Here is a 16639-nt window from a genome sequence, read left to right as displayed (position 1 = left end):
CCAGCCACATGCTGCCCAGCTGGCTCCCCACTCTTCTTCCCAGGCTTGAGTCAGCACCCAGGCTGCCCTCTGCTCAAGAGGGCCCCAGTCATGGGGGGGATGGGAAGGCAGCCCTTACACCCCAACAGCACCGAAGGAACCCCAGAATGAGACAGTTGGAAAAATAACAAAGCCCAGCCAGGCAAAGACGTACTTCTGCAGCAAAAACAAGACAGCAACATTAAAACCTTCCTCTGACCAACCTGAGCTACATTGTGCATAGATCCATGCTGCTGGGGCATTCACAGATAGCAGCAGTTTTTGCTTTGGCAGATTCAGAAAGCAACAAACTGCTGTTTCTCAAGCACTCAAGATTCCAAAGTCTCTATTCCCTGCTCTGCCATGCCTCAAATCCCCATAATTTCTGAAAAGCAACAGTTCCTCCTGGGCAGGTGGCCCAGGACCCAGCCCACACCCACACTCCACCCCAGCCATTTTTTGACAGGGTGGAGTCACTTTCACAACAGAAGCCTTGACACACATCCAGCCCTGAGCACTGCTCTACCAAAACAGTTGGAAACAATCTGCCATCTGCTTCATCAGCACACAACTATCACCCTCTTCCCCCAGCACAAACCTGCTACACCAGCTGCTTCTCCCAGCCCTGCCTTCAACCACTCTGGGCAGGACCAAGCACCTGGAGCTTTTGCTTATATTGAGCCAAGAAAACAAGAGAACAGAGACATTTCTCCTTCTGTTTGTTTATTTGTGATAGAAGAGCAGCCCAATCTGACAGGGCCTGGCTCCTTCACCTCGTCCTCGAGGCCATCAGCATGTTTTGGTTACAATCAGAGCAGGTGTTGGGCACCAGGCCAGGAGAACTGCTGCACTGCCTTGCTGAAGGACAGAGCACATCTTCACACAGGCCCAGTCAGATCCACAAAGGCAAGAGGTGCTCACTTAAAACTGCCCTCGACTGTGCTCAGGCTAGGCCAGAGTAGGGCTGGACCCAAGCAGGAGAGCCCAGGAGCTGATTTTAGGGGCACTTATTGCTCAAGTCTTGAATTTACAAGAACGGAAGTGGTCCAAGACTTGGCTGAGCTTGGCCTCCCCCACTATGGAGTAAGCCACCAGCTGCCTTAGAGGATCAGGTAAGTGTGGCTTAAGCCCACACTGAGCACCCAGCCCAGGCACAAGGACAGCAAAGCAACCTGGGCTTATCACAAGGGGGAAGCCTTTCAGGCTGTCACAGCCCCTGCTATGTACTAGGCACAGGGCATGGGTACCGTACTGGGCAGGTCTGGGCCCTTAAGTCCCACAAGTACTGCCCCTACGTTCTCCACTGACACCTGAGCACAGATATGCCAGGGCAGGGCTCCCAAGCTGGGCACACAGGGACCAGAAGGGACATGCAGCACTGTGGCATGGAACAAAGTGGCACAAGGCATCGTAGAGCAGGAGCACTCACATGAGCTGGCAGTAACAAGCAGCCAGGGATGAATCTGCTCATCCATACAAGCTCTTGTGAGACAGGGAAGAGGAGAGGGCACCAGGACAGGAAGCGGTCTCTTCTTTTGGTCCTACTCAGAAGGAAATGGCCCCTAGGCAGAAGAGCCAGATGTAGGCACTTGGGGAAAGTTCCTTTGGAAACACTGGAATGGGACTGCAGCCCCACAGCTGTGATGCAGGCAGCTGCCTCTCTGCTCAGCAACACTGAGAAACAGCACAAGCCCTCCCAGGAGCAGAAGTGGCCCATGGCTGCTCAGAGCAGAGGGGCTGAGCATGCAGACAGGGGGCAGCAGGACTGGGCACAGGGGTACAACAGTCTGTAGGCACTTGACTTGGCTAGTGGCACCCAGGAGCAGAGGACAGGTCCCAGCTGCCTCTGCCCCGGGGCTCTCATTGGCTCTGGGAGCACTTTACCCTCTAGTTGGCTTTGACCTTGCCATTGGTGACAGTGCCATTTTCATGGATGCTGCTACCGTTGTGCTGGGCTGCTTGTTGAGCCACCCTGGGCAACCGCTTGCCCTTGGTGTAGGACTGGTACCAAAAATTGGAGAAGAGGATGAAGAAGATGGTCCCATAAATCCAGATAAGGTGGATGAAGATGGGGAACTGGTATTGGCAGTTGGGCATGAAGTAATACTGGGAGATGTGGACGGAGACAATCACAAACTGTGCCTGGGAGCAAGGCAGAGTAAGAACAAGTTATTAATGGGAGCAGGGTCAGGGAACCCACTAGAGACCTTATTTTTAAAGGCAGCACCTAGACTCCTTTCCCAGTCTAAAGCAGAGTTCCTTATGGTGAGGCATGCAGCAGCAGCTGGAAGAGGCAGGCACAAGTCTCAGAGCAGCATGTGCCTCTCACCCTCCCAGCACAGCTACAGCTCAGGAGCTGAACAGCACCCACACCCCAACCAGGCTGGTAGGGCTATCAGAGCCCACAGTGGGGCAGAGCTGCTAAAAACTCAGAGCAATATGCTACAGAGGAGACTACTGCTTCTGGGGCTGCACCTTTCAAAGGTACAAGGGCTGGCCTGCCCTTCACATCAGACACGTGCTCTGCTCTACCACACAGACTCACCAGCTGGATGGCTGTGATGTGCTTCTTCCACCACAGGTACTTCTGAAAGGCAGGTCCTGCTGCTGAGAGCCCATAGTAGAAATACATGACAACATGCACCATGGAATTGATCATGGCATGGAATGAGCCCATTCCCCCTGTTAAGATAGATTTTCTTAGTGTAAGTCAATACTCCACAGCAATCAGCACTACTCAGAGCTGCTAAGAGCCCAAGAGGGCCAAAACCCCTTCTCAGCATGCTGGGGTAACCCTACCCAATCCCTGCACCCAGACAGTTGCCATCTTACCTGGACCAAACTTGGCTCCCCACCACCAGCTCCATGGCAGAACAGAGTGGTGGAAAAGGTGCAGGAATGTGACCTGCTCATTCTTCTTCCGCAGGACAAAGATGACCTGCAATGAAAGCCCAACAGCATTAAGAACCTGCAGCCTGGGAGCAGCTAGAGAAGGCTGGGCCACTAATCCAGTGTGTGCTCTCCATGATGCTTCCCTCCTTCCCCACTCATTGTTATCACCCATTAGGTCACCCCACAGCTTCTTGAGCTGAAGCATGTAAAGAGTGGCCTCAGCACCAACATTCCAGAGTGACCTCCTTGGCAGTGATGCCAGACAGAAGCACTACCAGGTCAGACTGGAAGGGCTGCAAAAGCACCTACCCCAAATACACTGGGCTCAGCTCCCTGCCCAGCAAGTGGTGAAAAGGCCTTGTCAGTAACTCACCGTGTCTGTCAGTTCGATGAACTTGGAGAAAACAAAGAGCCAAGCAACACTGACCATCTGTAACAGAAGAGGTTAACATCAGAGACCTGCCCCAGCCTGAACAAGCCCAGTGAGTGAAGGGCTTCGTAGTTATCCTAGCATGAAACCAAGGCCCAGAGACTACACATCCTCTGCCTCAGGAACAGCAGGAGCTGTGACCCTGCCATCCAAACAGAAGCACTAAAGGCCCCCCCACTTATCAGGAGAGGGATGAGAACTCACCCTGAGGGCCTTGGGGTCCTGTGAGAAGTCCACAGGGTCACATCGCCAGGTGTACCCAGTGAGCCACCCTGCCATAAGGAACTGCAACAAGAGCATCGTCAGGGTGAGGCCTAACACATCACCCACTGCACACCAAGTTCTGCACAGAAGGGCAGGGAACAGCCAGGAAAGGGCTCCCCATCACCCACACAGCCTGCACACGCTGCTTTACACATGCCTGACCAAGCTACTGATAACTCACCTCATAGACTATGTAAAGGGAGAGTCCCACCAGAAAGAAGTTGTATAGCACCATGAACTTCTTCAGGTTTAGAGGCTTCCTGTTGGCCATTAGCCGGGGACCCAGGGATAGGACAAAGTAGACATATCCCAGAAGGATGCCCATCACAAGGAACGGGGACTGCATCAGTGGATAGTCAGCGATGCGGGGGTCTGCAGAGAGAGCCACAGTGCACAGCAGTCAGCATCCTCAGCCCAGCCTGCTGCCAGCACTGCTACTGCCACAGGGGAGGCAAGGGCATGGCAGTCCTGCTCCAGGACACGAGTGCAAGTAGGGAAGCAGTCTGGGAGCAGAGGCTGGTGAAGGTATACTCAGCACAGTATAGCCTGAAGCCATGCTGCAGGGCAGCCTGGAGATCATCTGCCCAGGAGAACACAAGTGCCCCAAAACAATTGACACAGGCACTGATGCAAGACAGCCTCATAACAGGCACTGCAAAATCCCCAGAGTTGCATCTGTGTAAGGGCAAAGGAAGGATGCAGTTACACCAAGGGATGCTTCAGGGATGACAGACCACCCCCCAGTGCCTCCGGCACTGAAGCATGTAGTGCATGCTGCCTGATAGCTGGGCAGAGCCAAACACTGACCTGCTTTCTTCATGAAGTCCTGGTACATAGTCACAATCCCCTCCATGGTGGTGGCAGTGTCTCTGTGGAAAGAGGCAGGGAAGATCAAGCAGATGTTTTCCCAGGACAGCAGCCTACGGAGCACAGCCCTGCAGATCAGTAAACCCCAAGCCAAATTTCAGAGAAACAGTCATGCATCTGCCCTGTGTTGCTTTCAGCTGATCACACACCAGAATCCACTTTCCAGCTGAGCTACAGGCCACCTCACTTCTCACAGGGCCTGGCTCTGTTTCTCCCCAGCTCTGCTGGGAACCCCATCATCACATGCCAGCAGTCCTTCCCTTCACTCAAGGCAAGAGCCCAACATTTCAAGCCAGCTAGGAAAGCTTCCAACCTCAGCACTCTATCTCCAGGCCCTTAATCTTGCTCCTGCTGTACAAGCTCAAGCATTATCACCCACAAGCACCATGACATTGCCAGCAGCATTGGCAGCCATATCATTCAGCACACTTGTCTGTCTGATCCTGGAGCAGAGATGCAGGGCTGGCCCACACTCTCCACAGCACAGTGCCTTTATGGTCAGCTTTGGGCTCCTGCCAACTGATTGCCACCACAGAAGCAGCACACCATCACTGGCAGCCCCATTACATGAGGAAGGAAATCCATAGGTTCAGAAACAAACATTAGTTTCTGATGTCAAAGTTCCTGGTTTCACATCCTTGCACAAAACCCTCTGGACAAGAAACTACTACCACATAACCTAGTACCTCAGGGGCCAGGTGCATCCTGCTTGGCAATGGCATTTCCACTCCCTTCCAGACAAGAGAAAGCCATATGATGGAAGGCTGCAGGGAGAAGGACTGGCACTCCTCACACTTGCTCATCCTCAGTATGAACACACACCAGAAAGTGATCTGGGCAGATGCTCTCCAGAAAAGCAGGAAGGGCTCTTACTGCAGCAGGCAAGTTTTAAAGACCCTCACCCCTTCCCTGTGCTCCCCAACCTCTCCCCAGCCCACAGGACACCAGAGCAGCAGGAAGGGAGGCAGAGCATAGGCCCAGCCTCACCTGACTCATCCATCTGCAAGGGAGGCATTCCCCACAGCTGCTACCAGACACTCCACCTACCCCTTCCCTCCAAGAAGGTGCACTGGAGTCACAGCCCACACATGGCCTGGGGAAATGGGTCCCCAGCCCAGTCTTCCCAGGAGGTATATTGCTGCCACCACCAGGAAGCACATGGCCTCTTCCAGACCAGCAGCCAGCAAGCTGAAGCCAGAGTACCCCTCTTCCCAGTAAGGTCCCTGAGTACTCAGCAGCCACTGCCACCTCAAGCCCTCGCCAGCCAACACCAGCACTGCTCCTTCAGCTTCACAGCAAGAGGAAGAACTCACTGCCATCTTTGCTGTAGGCAGGCTGGCAGCAGACACTTCCTGTGCAGAGCTACCAGGCACCTCCATGGCAGGCTTTGCCAGCAGTAATCTTCAGGGAGGCCTGGCACACACCATTCTGGCTCACCACTGCAAATCAGTTTGGTGCAGCAGTGGTGCTGGCTCTGTGCCTGCCCAGTCATCCCCTCTGCATTCCTCCAGACTGGGGAGTGCCACCTAACCTTTGCAAGGGCAGCAGGCAGGAAGAGGTCTCCTCCTTCAACTCCATCCTCCAAAACACCCATTCCCCCAAGCAAGGCTCCAGAGCAGCCTGCACAGCCATGCAGCCCAAGGACAGAGCCCAAGAAGTTTTGCTGTGTTTCAGAAAGCACAAAAGGTGGCTCCTTGTGCCATCTTGGAGGCAGATAGAGCAATAGGGCAAAGCCCATTTAGGGCTGATCCCCCCACATATCAGGGGCACCTCAGCAGCACAATACCTGTTCACCCTCCCAAGCAAGGTTTCAAAGGGTATTATAGCAAGTAGTACTCACTTGTAGTATCACTGTGATGCAAGTAATATTTAAAGTTCTGGGTGCTGCCAAGATAATCCACTCACCATGTGCAGCAAAGGCCAGCTGGAAGTGTAGCAGGAACTATTGCATCCTTAAGAGACACTCAAGGCTCAGCTGTGGGAAACACAGTAAGCACAAGTCTGGAAAGCTGCTGAGCTTTATGTTGCTCTAATGGCTAAGAGCAAGCTCCAAACTTGTCTGTCTAGTTTCAGCTTTCAACCACTACATCCAGCTACACCTTTATTTGCTAGATTGAGGAGCCCTCAAGAGTCAGTTCCCAGCAGAGGCACCTGACTATTCAAGGTCTGTGTTTATCTTATCAAGGTGAATGAGTCAGCCTTACTACAGGTCCAGGGCAGAGACAAAAATCCTGCCGAGTTCTTGCCTATTTTGAGCAGGCCAGGATGAGAAGAGAGTGTCAGCTGTCTTTGAGCTCAGAGCTGCATCTCACACTGCAGGAACACACTTCAGTCGGCACTATGGATCACTCCCCTGACCCTGGGCCAAAGCCTCCAGTACCACTGGCCAGCTAGGACCCAGCTCAAAACAATTCAGGGGCCATGACAACTATGCCCCCAAGCAGGGGGAGGTGCCCATTTCAAACCAGGACTGGCACAGAAGTGCCCACCAACATGAACAGTAACAAGTCTGCCTTATTGCTGTTTTGTGAAGCACCTCTGACACTCCTACAGCCACACATGCCACAGGAAGTTGGGAGGCATTGGACTTGTCCTGAACACAGGCTCTGGGCAAGCACCAGGATTTCTACCAAGACAAAAATAATAGAATTATGCTACTAGTAGAATTATAGGCCCTTATGGAAAGGACCTAGAAGTTTTCCTTGGTTTCTCTAGGCAGAACAACATCCTGCTAAATTAAGCTAACAGAGCAACCACATCTTCAGAGAAACCCCTGAGGTGTTCAGGTCTTTGGGAGACCTGGCATCTGTCCCCACTGGCATGCTACATCATCCTACATCAAAGTGGCCAAAGTATGCCTTGCTCAGTGAGCAGATGCAGCTATGTCTGTCCCTCAAGGGGCAGCCACTGACCTTGGGGAGTTGACAGCTGAGCAAAGTGGGAGTTGCAGGGCACACCCAAGAGTTACCTTCACTAGGCAGGGGGGTGTGAAGTGCACTTACCTGCCTAAGCCATGCCTGCTCCATGCCAGCCTTACTGCTGCAAGCAGGGGTTTTCCAGCACAGAGCACCAACTGTCCAGGAACCTGAGCTCTCCTCTGTGCACAGCACCCTTCAACACTTTGAGAGGGCTTCATCATCCAGACAGGCATCAGCTCTTACTGCACTCCACATCACACACTGCACATCACACACCGCAGGTGTTCACAGCTCAGTGGTTGGATCTGTCCTCTCTGCACCTGGAGGACACTTTAACTGCTCCTAAATCCTGACCTTCTTAAGCAAGGAGTTGGGAAGAGATGCAGAGCCCAAAACTGAGCCTTGATCATCTGAAGAGAAATCAAGCAAATAGGTCCAAGCATCCCAAATGAGCAGGAGCCCTAGGGGCCCAAACACACCCTAGATGATAGAGAGAAACCTTGCAACACATCTCCTATCTCTCAGCAACAGAGAGTCGCTTCCCCATGTCACACAAAAAGTTCCCACTATTTGCAAACTAGGGTATCAGGCCACAATCTGCTCCAGTAACCAACATCAAGGATTAAATACTTGCTTACACCAAGCAGTGTGTAGACTGCATATTTCCAGCAAGCTATACAGCGAATTAGTGCAACTTCAGCAGCAACAGCAAGGCCTTTTATGACCAGCCCCAGTGAGGCCACAGCACTGTCAGAACCACGACACTGACAGAGACCTGAGTTAGTTTTGTTAACAGCCTTGCAGGGCACACATCTCCCCACACAACTATCTGCAAGCAACAGACTCTGCCCCAGACATGGAACACTCCTACTCCTCAGCATTCAGGTCAGAAATCAGTCCTGTAATAAGTGCAAAAGCAAACACCCCCATCTCCCCACTAGTTTAATTAAAGGCAGCACCAAAACCATCTGGTAGGTGGCCACAGAGCTGCCACCCCAGGGAGAGCTGGCAAAGGGCCCTTGCTGAACTGGCTGAAGCAGGCCTGGCCCTGTAGGGCTCCCCAGGGAGTAGCAGCCCTCAAAGGTCAGGAGATAATCAGTTGGCCAGATGTGAAACTAACTCACATCCCTGACCTACAGGCTGGCAACAAGGCTTGCTGCCTGATGCAGCTTTGAGCTCCACCACCTCTCAGGAAGAGGCATCTTCCTCCCCCAGCTCCCCACCACAGCACCTACCCAATTGCCTGGCATTCCAGAAAGTCACCATGGGGTTCAGCAAAGACTGCACACAGCCCCATGTGCCCATGGACTATATTCCCCTGCACAAGAGAGGAACTGATCAAGCCAGCCACAGACAGGGGGTGTGTACTGCACACACAAGGCTGGCACCACAAAACATCACCACCAAGAGCTGACAGCCACAGCTCCAGCAGCTTTCCTGAGCTCATGCACAAGTGAATCCAGCAAGATGAGCAACATGCACATTTATCTGCCCCAAACAACACACAGGCAGCAAGGCAGTCAGAGCCAGACAAGAGAGAGAAGGAGCCCAGCCAGCAATAAGCTGCAAACCCTTGTTTTCTATCAACTCTGTAGTGGGATCACTCTAAGACTCAAGTGTACAGTGAAGCACAGAAAACTGAATTTGGATCCCCACTGCCTGCTGCTCTGTGCTCAGTGAAAGGGAGAGGGGCTTGTAACCAGGCAGTACACACTTATTTCACACACAGCATCTCCTAACACCAGCTCAAACACATGCAGCAGAGGCCACTCAACAGGAGAGCTGTATTCAAGTACACTTGCATTCCTGCTAATAATTTCAGCCATTCACTGAAGACTCAAGATAGCATTGTCCACATGCTTCCAAAGTAATGATTTTTCTCAAAAGAAATCAATATAAAGACATGCCTGTCACCAGCCACAGAAGACAAGTCTAGCAGGACAACCAGAGCTTCCATGTTTTAAGTGTGGAAAGTCACACCAACAGATATGGGCAGTAAAGCTACTCTGCTAGCCTGGCACCTCAGCTCTGAGGACTTGGGGCAAACTCTGATTGGAATTTGAGAACAACCATTCCCAGAACTCCAGTCACAACTTAACTACAAAGACTGCAAGGAAACTTTATGCTAGCAGCACCAGATAAATTTTCCTATTTGAACCCTATCCATTAGTCACTTCCTCTGGCTCTCATGCTGAGTGCAGAGGACATGGCCGACAAGCTGGTACCGTGTGCTCTACACCAGCACATTGTGAAGTCAGTACAGGAGCACTGTGAGAGGCATAAGGGATGCCAACTCTCAAAGCTGTGATATGTAACAGCTCTTGCAAGAGCTGCCATTGCAACCAGTGAGGGAATCACACTGGCTGGGTGCTGCTCCTGGCACATTGGACCCAGGTGGCAGGAAGTGCCCTGCCTGAAGCTGGGCAGTTTCCTCATCCTCACCAAGTGTGTGTTAATACCCTACCACTCTCTCACGCAGTGGCTGTAAAACCCTGAGGCCTTTGGATAGCATCCTACAAACAGATTAAGCTCTCCCCTTCCCATACTCACTGGAAGCAGGGACAGCAAGAGGAGACTCCCAGATTAGCAGGAGAGCTCTGACTGACAGTCAGTGTGGCACCTCACAAGCTTTCAGGGAAAGGGGGACATCCATTGCAATAGGGTTTGGTAACCTTGTACAAAAATCAAGGCAGATAATCAGACTTCAAGGTCCCACATGAGCACACCAAGAGCAGTAAAAGGTTTAATATGCACAGCATACTTTTTGCAGGGGCAGCACCTCCTCAAGCTGTAAAAGAGCAGGTTTACTCCTTATCACATTCAAAGCTGGTGGCTGCATATTCAGAGAACAGATATCAGTAGAGATGAGAGTAGATGAGATGAGAAAAAACCAAACAGAAAAGGCAACATTAGAAAGAAAATCTGACATAGCAAGGAACAAAGGAGTAAAGAAGTGAAGGAAAAAAGAAACAGTACGAGATACCAACAGAAGTGGGAAAAAAGGTATTTCCTTTCTGGATAACCATATTGATCTGTGTCACTCCCTCACACAGCACCAGGTGAAGGGGGAAGGTAGAGGTGGCTGAGCTCCCTCTCTGAAGTGAAAGCACCCAGCAGCCCCCCAGAGTGCACAGAGCACGCTCAGGAAGGACAGAGCTAGGCAGGTGACAGCAGGGCAGGCAGGGCTACATTGAGCTAGGCCAACTTCTAACACCTGCATCCAAAATCAGGTCAGCCTTCTAAAGCCACCTAGCAAAGAAACAGAGTACTCCTATCTGGAGGTGGGACAGGCTGTACCACAGCACTCATCTCTGGTTTTAATCACTATGCAAATGCCTCAATACAAGGTTTCATCTCTGTTCTCACAGCCCTGGCTGTAATCATGACACAGTAATGATTAGTGTGCTCTGCCCCACTCAGGCCTGTGCATTAATTAGACAGGTACAGCAAGACAAGATGGACATTAAAATCTACAAGGCAAGATGCAGAAAGGAAAGACTCACAAACTCCCTCCAACAGCTTTGACTATTCAAGAAGACCAGGTATGAACCCAGAGACATTTCTCAACAGGACAAGGGGCCACTGCCTGGAACTTACCATGGCACCAGCTTTGGGTCCTGCACCCTCCACACCAAGAAGGCAGTGCAGTCACACAATCTTCTAACAAGAGAGCAGGACGTTCTCTGACAGAATGAAGATGTCATAGTCCAGTAGCACAGTACATGCACCTACAACCCAACATGCCTGGGGCTTAATGGTTACCACCTTCGAGGAGGTTCACAGCCTTCCAAGCACAAAGAAAGTGAAGTATGAAGCCTGGCTATCTCACCACAGGTGTAGATTGACCACTCAAAGTCAGTGCACTTGCTTCTATGGCTGTACAGACAAGGAAAGCCTCTTAGGGTTAGACAGAAGCAGCATGAGTTATAAAATCTGTGTGAGCACAGAGCAAATCTTAAACTATGAGAGCAAGCTAGCTGGTCTGATCCACAGGCTAAGAGAGCTCCTTGCCACAAAGCTGGAGAACTTGCTGCCAGTGACAGCTCACCACCCCAACCCATCCCAGAGCGAAGAATCGACCCTATGACACATGACATCAAGAAACATCAGACCCAGTTACCACCTCCACCACCCTCAAGCCACTGAAGGCTCAGAATGCAGACAACAGCCTGATGGTGCGGAATAGGCTGTGGCAGCTGCAACTTGTCATCTCTGAGCAACAGCAGCCCCACAACTCCTGCAGGGAAGAGTCCTGGCTCCTGGGGACCGTCTCCTCCCTATAAGAGCCCAAGCTGCCTCACCTGTTTGACTGGCAAGAACCAGACTTTCCAGCCCAAGTACTCCCGCCATCTGACAGCCAGCAGGGCACAACTACCAGAACTCCAACACAAAAGCACAGAAACACAGAGCATCTCTTGGGCCATCACAGGCACCACTCCCAGTGTCCCTCCTAAGCATCTCAGGCTGAGTGTTCACTGTGCTGTAACCCCCAGGAGAAAAGAAGAAAGCATTCACCTGTAACATTCAAGGACAGCAGCCAGGAAAGCACCTGCCCCTGAGACCAGCTTCAGAGGTTCCTCAGAATGCAAAGCTTTTCTCCACCAGGAGAGAAAGGAGACACTACCCAACTTCAATAAGCTCCCTTACATATAGTATGAGACACCTCTAGGTCAGAGTGAGCTTTTACTCCTTAGTCTCAGTTTTAACAGTACCTTCATATTACACTTCTTCCCTGAAGGACCTCATAATCCCCCCCTCCCAAGTGGCTTTCAGGAAATAAAAATAAGAACACAACATAAGGCAGGACCACAGAGGCCCAGGCTGTGTGGGTGGCACAGCTTAATCCCCACAGCAAGATGTAGCAAGTAGATGCTGCAACAACTGGCATCTTGCTGTTTCTCATAGGAACAGGCTATTAGCAGCAGCTCACACCCATGAGCTAGAGGGGCTTCCTAGGAAGGAGATAAGGCACAGCAGCCTCAGCCAAGCCCAAGGACTCAGCCAGCTGTTTGACTCTAAACTACCCTCAAGAAGCTGCCCAGCAGGTCTGGTGGGAAGGTCAGCTCCATCCAGCTAGGAATCTGCCCTGGCTGCATTCTGGTAGAGGAGAAGGTGGTCAGTTTGGGACAGCACAGCAGGATGGATGCACTGCTGCACAGGCAATCCTGGCTTCCAGGAGGGGAAGAGATGCTCTGAGGAAATGCACTAGCAGGTAAAGCACCCAGTGTTATTCCACGCTGCCCACTGAGCATAGGAAGGAGTATTCACCCCACTTTTCCCTCCCTGCGTTTAGGACTTCAGAACCGACATGATCAGTCACAGGGAAAGCACCTGACAGCTCCTCTGCAGGCAGCAGCCCAGGCACCGAGGCATAGACTGCCCCCCCCAAAGCTTAGCCTCTTGTTGCAATGCCTATTTATGCTGCCTCATTTAGTCTGTTACAACGTAAAAATAAGTAACTTTCCCAGCTTCCCCTTCGTTACAACAGAGGAACTGGCCCATGTAGAGATCTACACGCCATGCCCTGAACTGCCAGTGCTTATCGAGCCCACAGTGGTCAAGGAAGCACAGACCGCTGTGAACGACCAACACCAGTGCCAGGTCAGCCCGAGGCCACGCAACTGCTGCTACCAGGGGGGTGACAGTGGCCGCCTCCTCCTGCTGCTGCTACCAGGGGGGTGACAGTGGCCGCCTCCTCCTGCTGCCGCGTTCCAGAGCGAGGGCCAGCGGGAGGCCAAGCACCTACACGAGCCGGCACTCAAAGCTGACATTGTGTCGCAGCAGCGGGGGAGGCCTGGTACTGCCACCCTGCCCGGGGGAGGAGGGAAGAGCCATCTGAATGGTTACATTGATGCCGACGGCTGGGGAAAAGAAAGCTGCCCGGCCGCCGGGGGCTGCTCGCGCCCCGCTGCAGAGAAGCCCCAGGAGACCACAGCCCTCGGCTGCTCGGCGTACCCGCGGCTCAGCCCGGTGCCCACGGCAGGAGTCGGGCAGAGCCTCGCTCAGCCTTGCTGCCACCCCAGCCAGTCCCTCTGGCAAAGGGCCCGGTCCCGCTGCCGCCGGAGGGAGCGCCGGGTCCGCCCGCCCGGGCGGTTCCCGGCCCGGCTCGGGTGTGGCGCGGACGGGCCCGGAAGCGGGGCCTGCGCGGCTGGAAGGGCCGCAGCGGGCCCTCAGAGGCCCCGCGCCGCCGCCGCGATGTGTGCGGGTTCAGCCACCTTCCAGCGAGCCCGCGGGGCTACTCCGCTGCCTGTGGAGCTGGGACGATCCCGCCAAAGTGCCAACAGGGCGATGCCGATCTCGCTCCTGAGGCTGCGCAGCCGGCGGTCCCTGAGCCGGGAAGCAGGCGTACCCCGGGCTCGGGCCACCGGCCAGCAGTAGGGAGGCAGCCCCGTCACGGCCGGGACCCAGCGCGGCCTCTGGCAGAGGCCGGTGTTTGTACCACGGAACAGAGCGTGGAGGAACAGTCCTTGCCCCCGGCCGGCTGGGAAGGCATCCCAGCCTCGCACAGCCGGCTCTGCCCCGAAAGAGAGCGGCCGACTGCTCAGGGAATGGCACCCTTCCCTGGCACCATGGGTGCGTTGAGACAGCGGCACCAGGCTGTGAGCCAAGGAGCACTACAGCTCCTCACAGGACCCTGTTGCTTTTGAGAAAAAAAACCCACAAACCCAAAAACCATTTCAACACCTCAACTCGGGCTCCACTTGTGTCCCTCCGTCTGACACGGGCAGGTTTGCACACCGGTGGATTTACCACACGGTAGTGCGGGTGCCCCCCTTTCCGGAGAGGTGACAGCCTCTACAGCCGCACCCAGCGTGATCACCCGCCATGGGCACGTCACAGCACCACAACACCCATCCCACCCATCAGGCCACGGCCTCCCCACCCCTGTGCTGAGGAGACACCACACACCCCCTCCCATGACCGTGAGCATCCCAGGTGACGGGAAAATGGACATATACACACACGAACTTCCTCCAGCAGGAGAGTTAACAGGTGCCAAGCAGCACATGGCATCCCCGGGGCAGGACCCACCATTCCCGGCAGCAAAGCTTAACTCCGCAAAGTAGCTAAACCCTGCTAAGGCCTCCTCAGCATCCTCTGGCTCGGCAACCACCTTCCGAAGCCCCCTCAGCACATCCCAACGACCAGCCTCGACCCACCGCTAACCTCGGACACCTCCACCCAAACTCCCCCTCGCAAACACCCCAAATGACCGCTAGAACAGACCAGACACTCCCAGCCCGACCCCTGCCAGGCCAGAACGAGCCCCACACCCTCCACCCCACGGCCGCCCGCACTCACCGCCAGCCGCACCCCGCTCTGCCGCCGCCACGGCCGCCCCCGCCATTAAAGCGGGAAGCCCCGCCCCTTCGCCGCTGCCGATTGGCAGAAAGGGCAGAGTCCCACCCCCGGGAGAGCTGCGGCCAATCAGCGCGCCCATCGCGTCCCGCCCGTTCCGTCGCCACACCCACCGCAGTGGGGCTTGAGGGCCCGGGCGGGCTCTGCCTGTGGAGTCGAGCGGTGTGAGGGGAGAGTGGAAACTGGCTGGGAAGGGATGCGGGCTGCGGCAGGGTCAGTGAGCGGTGTGGAGTGCTGGCTCGAGGGTGGTGGTGACGGCATGAGGGAGACCCGTACAGGTCCGTAAACCTGCGGCTCACAGGCTTTTATCCCCCTCGTGACACCGCAACAGGCACCACGAGCTTTCGGAGACACCGGGCAGAGCCCAGAGACGCCGGTCCGGACCGCGGGCAGTTTCCAGAGGGTTTCCGTCCTGTGGCGCCTCCACAGCCAGGCCAATCTGCATCCTAAAAAGTGCCCGGGACTTGAGTCGCGCTCATCTGCTCTGAAGGCGTTTTCAGAACTCACTATTCTAATTGTTAGGAATCATCTTCTCATTTCCAGCTTAATTTGATGCACGGCTGGTTTATAAACACTTATTCCTGTGCCAGTGTTGTAATTTATCTCACCACGGTCTTGCCTTGGTGTTCATGCTGCAGTGTGTTTGTAGACTGCAATCATCTCTCTCTCAGCCATTACAGGGAACACTAAACAAGTTTTTCCAGCATTTTCTTACTAGTCTGCCTTACTGTTCCTGCCCCTAATGCCATGGTAGCTCTTTCTGCTGTTCACATTTCCTCTCATGAGGATGGGGGACCAGGAGCAGTTACAGACTTGCACTCACCTAGTGAGAGTTTCCCACCTGGACACAGGCAGGGCTGCATTTGCAGAGGTAGGTCAGTGTCTCTTCTGGTGACTTTCTTGCCTTTTTTGGTGGTACAGCATTCATTTACTTTCCCCTACATTGTCAATGCACTACAACATTCTGATTTCATCACTTTACACCTAATATCTGTGCCAGTCTTTAAGGAAAATAATTTATAAAAATATCCACAAAGTACCTCAGTAGTAACCTGTGTGTCCTGATATGCTCCCTTTCCTCAGTCTTTGCTTCCACTCCTTCCCACATGGAATTCCTGTGCTTGTTTCTCCCCCAACACCTACCATGGTACCTAACTGGTCCCAAGGTTCAGAGCTGCTTCCCTGGAAGACACACAGGGCCTATAGCTTTATAGAAAGGGGTTTTTTTAAGCTGTCAAGTTAGTCGACAAAATAAATGTTATTTTATCCTCCATTTCGTGCCTGTGTTCTGTGTTACTCTTTAACTGGATACTGTTAACACCAGACTGGCAGAGACAAAGCAGTCTAGATTGCTTTTCTCCCTTGTTAAGTATAGGCATCAGCCTTGTTTGTTACTCTTCACTGTTTTTCTTTTGTGTTCTTTTATTTTGCAACATTATTTTTAGTTTATTTGTGTTTCAATTCAATGGAAACCCTGCTAGAAAGTTTGTCATGAAATTACAGATCAATGGATTCCTTCAGACTCTCTCATACTGGATTATTTTCCACCTTGTATCCTGCATCACATAGCTTTCTCCAAGCATTCCTCTCTCCTCTGGATCCACCCTTGCTGGCAGGCTTGTCAGGCTCTAACAATGAGCCCCAAATTGCACATCCCAGCCTCTTCCTGCTATTGGAATTAATTTCCAGGTCACTGTCTTTTCTTCTGCTCTGAATGCAATTTATTTCTCCTCTCTTGGTCCTGGATTCTACTTCCCTGTTGTGTCTGCCACATCCATCATTATTTCTGTATGGTATTTGCTCATCAGTTTTTTTCATTTCTATTGCACCTTCTGCTTCACTCCTTAATTCTCCAACACATCTAGTAGATTTCACCATTTTACTTCTCCTC

The 16639-nt window shown here is 53.0% G+C and overlaps 1 protein-coding gene across 3 annotated transcripts; it reads right to left on the bottom strand.

The window, feature by feature from the left end:
• Positions 1-720: 720 nt before the first annotated feature.
• On the bottom strand, positions 721-14771 carry ELOVL1 (ELOVL fatty acid elongase 1). 3 transcript variants are annotated; one of them, XM_014263769.3, is made up of 8 exons: positions 14692-14771; positions 4412-4473; positions 3786-3976; positions 3545-3625; positions 3284-3340; positions 2851-2956; positions 2564-2700; positions 721-2160 (listed from the first exon to the last, which is right to left on the bottom strand). In XM_014263769.3, the coding sequence occupies exons 2-8, from the start codon at positions 4455-4457 to the stop codon at positions 1906-1908; spliced, it is 873 nt and encodes a 290-aa protein (XP_014119244.1). In that variant the 5' UTR covers positions 4458-4473; positions 14692-14771; the 3' UTR covers positions 721-1905. The 3 variants fall into 3 exon arrangements, with proteins under 3 accessions (XP_014119244.1, XP_074402052.1, XP_014119245.1); XM_074545951.1 differs by lacking the exon at positions 14692-14771 and adding an exon at positions 13605-13629; XM_014263770.3 differs by lacking the exon at positions 14692-14771 and adding an exon at positions 6377-6448.
• Between the last annotated feature and the right edge of the window lie 1868 nt (positions 14772-16639).

Source organism: Zonotrichia albicollis, chromosome 8 (genome assembly GCF_047830755.1).
Source record: "Zonotrichia albicollis isolate bZonAlb1 chromosome 8, bZonAlb1.hap1, whole genome shotgun sequence".
NCBI lineage: Eukaryota > Metazoa > Chordata > Aves > Passeriformes > Passerellidae > Zonotrichia > Zonotrichia albicollis.
This window is presented reverse-complemented; position numbering and strand designations above follow the sequence as displayed.